Source organism: Trichechus manatus, unplaced genomic scaffold (genome assembly GCF_000243295.1).
Source record: "Trichechus manatus latirostris isolate Lorelei unplaced genomic scaffold, TriManLat1.0 scaffold00204, whole genome shotgun sequence".
Classification (NCBI taxonomy): Eukaryota; Metazoa; Chordata; class Mammalia; order Sirenia; family Trichechidae; genus Trichechus; species Trichechus manatus.
In genome coordinates this window covers 450,427-459,783 of record NW_004444140.1, presented here as the reverse complement: position 1 = coordinate 459,783, position 9,357 = coordinate 450,427, and the positions used below count along the sequence as shown (strand labels likewise).

At 40.5% G+C, this 9,357-nt stretch overlaps 1 protein-coding gene across 1 annotated transcript in view; it reads right to left on the bottom strand.

The window, feature by feature from the left end:
* Window positions 1-8,929, bottom strand: part of PSMA5 (proteasome 20S subunit alpha 5) — a 32,856-nt gene extending 23,927 nt beyond the window's left edge. The window contains exons 1-2 of the mRNA XM_004388031.3: window positions 8,793-8,929; window positions 3,238-3,304 (exon numbers count right to left, since the gene is read on the bottom strand). Coding sequence (XP_004388088.1) covers window positions 3,238-3,304; window positions 8,793-8,821 — 96 coding nt within the window. The 5' untranslated portion in view covers window positions 8,822-8,929. The remainder of the gene's footprint in view (window positions 1-3,237; window positions 3,305-8,792) is intronic.
* Between the last annotated feature and the right edge of the window lie 428 nt (window positions 8,930-9,357).

The window sequence follows — 9,357 nt, the reverse complement described above, 5'->3', positions numbered from 1 at the left end:
AAGAGCATAGTCAATGTCACTGAACTGTGCATGTAGAAATTTTTGAAATGATGTATCTTTGGCTATGTGTATTTTCACCAAAAAAAAAAGGTTGAGAAGTTAGAGGGTTGACATGTTGTGGGGTTGTTAACCAGTGTCATAAAACAATATGTGTACTACTGTTTCATAAGAAACTATTTGTTCTGTAAGCCTTCACCTAAACTACAATGAAAAAAAAAAAATCAAAATTGTAACTAATTTTATTTTGTATACTTAGATTTTCCCCTCAGAGATCTCAGTATTACAATTCTGTCTAAATCCTCCCACCCCTCATTTGGTGGAGACTGGGGAGAGGAGGTAGAGGAAAGGAAGAGAGGGAACATTTGAAAGATATCTGACTCTATCTTTAACGTAACTCCAAGGGATAATTTTTACTTGTCAGCCACTTTTAGTCTTTCACCACCTCCTTTTACACTACTAAAGCTTTACATTTATCAAATTGTTTTCTCATTGGCTACTCATAACCAGGTTGTTGATACTCCAAAGAGCCTGAATTTTCACACAGGTTAAGACATCACATCCATTAAGGGCCACATCACTATTATTACCCTAGCCCATCTAGGGCTACAGAGATCCAATACCATCTCTTCTTCTCTAGGTAATCTGGAAATCACTAGCCCCAAGGAGCTTAAAAGCAGAATCCAAAAAACTGAGGCATTACTCGGCATGCACACTTGGGCAGAACTGTTGTCTTAGCTAAGGCTCAAAATAAATGCTACAGCTTGGAATTGTGAGTCTCGCACTTCATAGATAATGTGTGCTTTCAATGTAGGGCAAAGATGATTATAAACAGCAATAGACACGTGTAGCTGGCTCATCCATTTCTGTCACTAACCAAAAGGTTGGCAGTTTGAATCCTCCAGCCACTCACTGGAAACCCTATGGGGCAGTTCTACTCTGTAGAACTCTATAGGGTCACTATGAGTCAGAATCGACTCAATGGCAACAGGTTCAACGGGTATCTGTCACAATGCTTCCATCTTCACTTCTATGTATTCAATTAATCAGAATCTCTTTTGTCCTTTTTCAGATTCTCATACTACCATTTTCCCCAATATATTCTTTGTAGAAGAGGTAACCTAGAGGGAAGCATAATAGCTCTCTTCAATTATGTGAAGATTTTGTCCTGTGGAAGAGCTTTTAACATTCTGTGTGGTTCAAAGGGCAAAACTAGGGCTAACTGAAGGAAACTGCGGGAAGCTAGACTTTTGATTCAATACGAGAATAAATTTCTGAACCATTAGGAACTGTTTTCAAGTATAATGAGCTATCTTCTAAAATTCTGTCACTAGAACTATCCAAACAGAGATTATACAAACAGAGGCTGTTTCAGGATATAGAGGTGATTCAACCAGAGTGAAGGGTTGGACTAGATCAGTGATTCTCAACCTTGGTGAAACATTAGAATTACTGCGGGAGTCCTTACAAATACTGATGCCTGGTCCTTACCCCAGACAACCTAAATCAGAATTTCTAGGGTGAAAACTAGGTATCTTTTTTTTCCCCCTTTTAATAATCCTCCATTGATTCCTTTTCAGTGTTAGATTTTGAGATTTTAGGTATCTATGTTTCCTATTATTGTTTTCTGCTAGGTTTCTGAAAAGCTATTTGGATTACTCATAACCCAGCAAATGTAGATTCCACTTGATAACTAACTTTAGATACAGATAACTTATATTCTAACTAATTTTTTTTTTTTACACGTTGTTTTATAACATTGGTTAACAACCCCACAACATATCAACCCTCTAACTTCTCAACCTTTTTTTTTTTTTTTTTTTTTTTGGTGAAAATACACATAGCCAAAGATACACCATTTCAAAGATTTCTACATGCACAGTTCAGTGACATTGACTACGCTCTTCCAATTGTGCTGTTATTCTCACTTAAGATGAAGGCTTACAGAACAAAATAGTTTCTTGTTTAACAGTTACTACAAATGTTGCCCTATGACAATGGTTAACAATCTCACAACACATCAACAATATCCTTACTCAACCCTGGGTTCCCTATCACCAGCTTCTTTGTCCCCTTCTGCTTTCTGGCCCTTGTCACTGGAGTCCTGTACCTCGTTAGCCTCATTTGGTTTCACGGGGCTGTCCACTCCCAGGCTGAACAGTGAACCTCGGAGATAAATTCGCCACTGAGCTAAAAGGGTGTCTGGGGGCCATACTCTCGGAGTTTCTCCAGTCTCCTTTAGGCCAGTAAATCTGGTCTTTTTTTTGTGAGTTAGAATTATGCTCTACATCCTTCTCCAGCTCTGTCCAGAACCCTCTGTTGTGATCCCGGTCAGAGCAGTCAGTGGTGGTAGCCGGGCACCATCTAGCTGTACTGGACTCAGTCTGGTGGAGGCCTTGGTAGCTGTGGACAATTAGTCCTTCGGACTAATCTTTTCCTTGTATCCTGTTCTCTTCATTCTCCCTTGCTTCAGAAGGGATGAGACCAGTGGAGTATCTCGGATGGCCGCTCACAGGCTTCTAAGACCCCAGACACTACTCACCAAGGTAGAATGTAGAGCATTGTCTTTATAAGCTGTGTTATGCCAATTGAGCTAGATGTTCCCCGAGACCATGGTCCCCAGAGCCCTCCGCCCAGCAATTCAGTCCCTCAGGGAGTTTGGATGTGTCTGTGGGGCTTCCCTGACCTTTCCTAGTATAAGTTGTGCTAGTTTCTCCTGTATTGTGTACTGTCTCACCCTTCTAACTAATTTTTTGAATACTGTTTGAACTACCCAGTTTTACGTTAGTAGATTGCAGGACACAACTCTTATTCAGTCCCTAAAGTCCCTAATACAAACTTACAATCTTACCAACAAGAATACAGAGGTATGATCAGTTAAATGACTTGCTTGAGGAAATAAAATATAAAAAATAATGCAAGTGCTAACTCTGGACTTCTACACCCTTCCTCATAGCCAAGTGAATTATAAATACAAATATTCCTCCCTACCTTCCACCAAGAAAAAGCTACTCCTATAATAACTAGGAAGCAGTTACCTCTGTCTGTGCCCAACAAGTTTTGAAATAGATGTTAGGAATAGGATTGACATTGTTTTTAAAATGGTCAGTAGTGGTTGGCTAAAGGGAGACAGAGAACATATTCTAAAAGAATGGCCAAAACACATTTAATACAAATGTTCTGCCAGCAAAATGTTAGGTTGTCATGAAATTTCAAGAAGTATGCCACTTGCTACTATACCTTTATAGCCTCAATGGCATATTCCACTTGAAATAATCTTCCTTCAGGAGAAAAAGTATTCACACCCCTATAATTAAAAAAAAAAAAGTATTAAAAATTGTCAGAGAAACTCATCATAAAGGCACTGAACTCAAGTTCCTTGATATATAGCTCAGATGGCTACAAGATATGCATGCTGTTATCATTCTCTCTTGGCCCACAACAATCTGCAGCTGGTATTTTTGTAAATTCACAGTGGAACCTATATATAGAACACTCTTTTGCCCCAGAAAAAGTCTTCCCAAACTGACCAAATGATAACACGTGACTCTCTGCCTCAATCCTGAATCAACTTGGAATTCTTATGGTAATTTCCACATCCCAAAATTATCAGGTAATTCCCAAGAAAATATACATTTATCCTTACCCTCTTCTCATTATATGCATTTGATGTTATTATCTTACTTTTTACTAAAAGTTAATTACAGGTACATTTCTCTACTTATTTTATGCGTTAGTATTGTCATCTTAATAGACTGAGATTAGTATACTTCCCAAAGCCTAATCTTGTTCATTTACTCCATACACATTTGTATTACATGCCAGACTGCTTTTTCTCCAAAACACTTCATCTCCTTGCTCCAGTTTGTTAGAAATCCCTATGGTGAAGCATCAGTCATGGTCTTAGCTATAACCTGTTGCTGTCAAGTCAATTCTGACTCATAGGACAAAGCAGAACTGCCCCATAGGGTTTCCAAGGCTACAGTCTTCACAGAAGCAGACTGCCACATCTTTCTCCCATGGAATGGCTGGTGGGTTTGAACTACCGACCTTTCAGTTAGCAGCCAAGCACTTAACCACTGCACCACCAGGGCTCCTCCCAGCACCCAATGGACACTTTAAAAATACCTGAACAGATGAATGAAAATGGTGTGATTCTTGATTTACGGAGTCTGTACTTTATAACAGGTAATAATGACATATAGTACAGTGTTTTCAAGTTATATGTTATCAAAGTCACTTCTTTTCAAAAGAAATTTTATATACAATCCCAATATGTAAAGCAGATAATAAAAGCTCACATTTACTGAGCATTTACTATATGCCTGGCACTGTTACAAGCCTTTAAATGATTTCACTCGCTTACTCAAAACACAAAGTAGGTATTCTAAGGTAGATACTATTTTACAGATGAGGAAATTGAAGCACAGAGAGGTTAAGCAATTTGCCCAAAATCACTCAGTACATAAGAGGTGGAGCTGGATTAGAACTCAGGCAATCTGAGTACAGAGACCAAATTCTCAATCATTCCACTATACTGTCCCTGGGAATTATTCCTGCAAAACAGGGTGGAGGGAGAATCCTACTGCCTGAGCCTCCTCTTTGCCCCTGAGGTCATTTGCAAGAAAGTTTAGGCCTCTAACCAACAGTTTAAAAATCACTGAGAGAAGTCTGCCATCAGAAGACCTGGGATTTGAGTTCTAGTTCTGCCACTTACTAGCTAAGTGAACACAGTATATCACTTAATTGATCTAATCTTTAATTCCCTCATCTGAAAAACAAATAATACTTGTCCTGCCTCTGTGACAAAACAATTGAGTATTGAATTGCAGAGTGTATGAAAGAACTTTTTAAACTGGAAAGTACTATATGAATGTAGTACCTTTTCCCCAAGGAGGTACTACTACTTCCTCCCTAATATGGGCTCTGTTCTTGCCCTCTTCTCCAACTTTACCGTCTCCCCGAGTTATTTCATCTATACCAAACACCAACTACTCCCAAATCTCTATCACCACTTTTACCTTTTTCCTGATTAATCTAAATGCCTGCTGGGCGTTGCCACTGGGTGTCCCTTTAGCATCTAACACTCAACACTTTCCAATGTGAAATAATCTCTTTAATACGTACAGCCAGTCCTACAAAATCAGTTTCATCTTCTGCCATTCCTACTTCATTTTCATTTTGAAACACATTCCATCTCCCAGTTCCCCAAGCTAGAAAGTTCTAAATTATCTCATTCCTCTCCCTCCTCCCCCATATCCAACCATATGCCAAGTCATATCAGGTCACATCAATTCTTCCCCCACAGTAGCTCATCACTCTGTGCCTTCCATTGTCAATGTCCTCATCACCTTTCACCTAACTATTGTAATGACCTCCTAACTGGTATTGACTCGTTCTTTCCTCTAATCCAGTCACTTAATCTCTATAAAACCCAATTATGATTATGTAACTTCTTAAAGCAAAAATTAATGGCATGTAACCACAATAAGATACCATTTCACTCCCACTAGGATGGCTAAGATTTAAAAAAAAAAAGAAAATAACAAATGTTGGCAAGGATGTGGGAAAACTGGAATCCTTACCCATTGCTGGTGGGAATGCAAAATGGTACAGCCACTATGGAAAACAGTGTGGCAGTTCCTCAAAAAACTAAAAATAGAACTACCATATGACCCAACAGTTCCACTCCTAGGTATATACCCAAAAGAATTGAAAGCAGAGACTCAAAAAGAGACTTCTACACCAACGTTCATTGTAGCACTATTAACAATAGCCAAAAGGTGGAAACAACCTAAATGCCCATCAACAGATGAATGGGTAACAAAATGTGGTACACACATACAATGCAATATTACTCAGCCAGTAGGAGAAATGAAGTCTTTATATATGCTACAACATGGATGGAGCTGGAAGACATTACGTTGCGTGAAATAAGTCAATCACAAAAGGACAAATATCGTATGACCTCACTCATATAAAAAGACAAGATAAAGGCAAATGTATAGAGACCGAAGTTTATTAGTGGTTACCAGGGATGGGAGGAAAGGGGCAAAGAGGGGAGGCTAACAGTGAGGGAAAAATCACATTAAGGATAGGGCTGCACAGCCGATTATTGCAATTGCTGTCAATAAGTTGTACCACACCTGTAAAAAGTTGAATTGGGAAAAGTTGTGTGACAGACATATTTACAACAACAACCAAAAATAAAAGAACAGCTGCTGAGGCTACTTCTGTACAATCAAAATCCTCATGGGATTTTGTTTCCTGGTTAGGAGGTTTAGGGTCATGGTTTCATGGAACATTCCAGTTAATTGGCATAATAACTCGCTTAGTGCTTCTGTTCTACTTCCTAGTTCTTTACGTAGTGCCTGGGGTCTTAAAAGCTTGCAAGCAGTCATCCAAGGCACAACAATTGGTCTCTATTTGCCTGGAGCAACAGAGGAAGAAGCTTCAGTAACAGAAGGAGGATATGGAATGTGTGGCTAACTGCCTCCATGAACAACTGCCTCCTTTGCCATGAGACCAGAACTGGATGGTACCCAGCTACCATTACTGAACATTTTGATCAAAGATTCTACAGAAGAATCCTGATCAAGAGGTGGAAAATGCAGAACAGAATTTCATACTCTCACAGACTGTAGATTTCCTGAGGCCATGAAGGTTGGATGAACCCCTGAAACTACTGTCCTGAGATCATCTTTAAACCATAAATCAAAAATATCCCCTGAAGTCTTCTTAAAACCAACAATAATTTAGCTTAACTAGTAAAAAATGTCTGCCTTGAGCATTATGCTCTTTTAAAAACTATCTATATGGAATCAAATTAACAACAGTAGCTTGAAAGAGTATATAGAACCTTACAGGGCAATGAATTCATGTTAATGGGGGAGGAATAATTTAGAAAAGGATGAGAATGGTTGCACTACTTGCAGAATGTATCAATGTCACTAAACAGTACATGTAGAAATTGTTGAACTGGTGTATGTTTTGCTGTGTATATTCTCAACAACAAAATTAAAAAAAACTTAATGGCACACAGCTGTCTACAGAGTAAGACTCAAACTCCTTAACCTCATATTAAAAACTATCCAATATCTAGCACCATCGTCTTTTTCCCATATCTCCTGCTATTAGCATACATGTATCATTTATGTGCCAACCAGACTGAACTTTTCCCAAACATGCCCTGTGCTTCCCGCTGCCACTCCTATGTTCATCCTATCTCTGCCTGAAAACTATTTATTCATTAAAATCCTACTCTTTCTCAAGACCCAGTTTAGTTATGAGTTCCTTTGGGAAGTCTTCCAAGACCCCCTAATATTGAATGCAATCTCTCATGGAATCACCTATAGTGTTGATTTGAATTTCTCTCATGATGTTAATATGTTTGTCTCATACTATAGTTACTTTTGTAAACAGTTCTTTAAGAGATAGTCCCCTATATGAGAGCAAGGATCTTGATTTTTTTCACCACTGAATGACCAGCACCTAGAACAGTGCCTTGTACACAGCGAGCACTCAAATACATTAGCTAAGTGAATAAGGGCTGTATTTTAGGCATTCTTGGGAAGATACGAAAATGAGTAACACAAAGCAGTCAAAAAATGTTAAGTAAATGACCACAAAAACCTTAATAAATTGTTTTTGATAAGGGTAACAATTCCCATCATGTAAACACCCTAACTCAAAATATATCACCCAAAGATAATTCTCTTGAAAGCTCTGGAAGCTAAATTTTGACTAACAAAGTCATATTTTGTAGAACAATTGTAAGAAAAGATGTCAGTTTTTAAACTTCACACACATCTTCTATGAGTCAGTAAAAGGATGAAAAAGTGGTAGTCTCAGGTGATAAAACCTTGACAGGACAACTGGATACCTGACAAGAAATACAACTTGTCAAGCCACCTAGCACAAAGAAAACATCTGGCTTTTTTGAAACTTAATAGCTGTGTGAAAACTTACCAAAACAGAAACTGAAAGTAAAAATGTCTACAGCATGAGCATGTACAATTTAATATTACTGAACAGCCCCAAAGTCTTGTCTCCTTCTTTTTTTAGTAAACACAACAATCTCGGAATCTTGACTTTAGAAAACATTAGATTTGGTCTTCAACACACATTAAAATTTACTTGCTTGAAACTTTGAAAAAAATCAAAAAAGCTTAGGTCAAGTGGTATCAGCATGATGAGAAATCTCTCGAGAACCACCCTAAATTCTAGTTCCTATAAAAGTAAACTCCAGTCATTAACATATCTGGGCACAGATGAGAATGCCTTCGCGCTTTTGAAGGAACTATACGTCCCAGCACGCTCTATTTCCAAGATTAAGGAATGGAAAACGAAGTCGTTCTCAGATAAGGAAGGGGCAGCTAAGACTATCAAACCCATCAGATAATCTTCAACTGCTTTCTTTTCCAGGTAGCAGGCTTAAATTTCTTAAAAAGGCAGTCAAAACTCAGCACGAAAAGATGAACTGAGAAGGTAGTGACCCCCGGCCTTCTCCGGGTTAAAGGTTGGAGTCCCGACCCCTCAGCCTTCTTCCCCAACTACAAATCAGAGCTTCACGCTTCTGCACAGAGTTAGGACCCGGCGTTAGGACAAGTGCGGTCAATTCGCGCAAGTCCGGCTCCAGGGAAGCACGGAGGACGGTAGGAGAGGGCAAGAGATCCCCTAGCCGGGGCAGACTCGGGTTCCTGGGGCGCCCCATGACATGGCAGAACCCAGGCCGAGGCCGGGCGCCAGGCCTGCCCACCCATAACCCCGACCCAGCCTCCCCCCGCCGCACGAACCTGTCGTACTCAGACCGGGTGAGAAACATGGCGAGGGCAGCAGAAGGCGGCAGTGGCTACTCGGAGATTCTAAGGGCCAACACAACACCACCAGCACCCAAGTCACCCACACCACCACAGAACTGAGGGCCCTGCTCCCAACAGCGCGTGCGTCCACAACCCCTTCAGCCCGCCTTCCTCTGCCTGCCTCCTATTGGCTGGTCGTAGTTCTCGCCGAGGTAATTGGGCCAACGTGCTTCCCCGCCAGACTTCAGTTGGTCCAGGGAAGGCGGGACAAGGGTCACTCTTCCGCTTTCAATGGCGGGTGGTTGCTAGGGGCGCTTGGACCCAGAGTTGCGAGGGAGAGCGCGTCTTTTAGGGAAGGTGTGAACCCGCCCCAAGACTGGCAACCGAGGGAGTTTATACAGAAACTTTGGTTGTCTGAACCCTAATTTGATAGGTCCCCCGCCGGATCCCCTAATCCGAGACAGTGCACGCTGGTCCCATTTCAAACACCATGCTGACTACCTGCTCACCTCTTCGCGGGATTCCTTGCTCTTCGGTCTCTGTCACAGTCTCTGTCCTC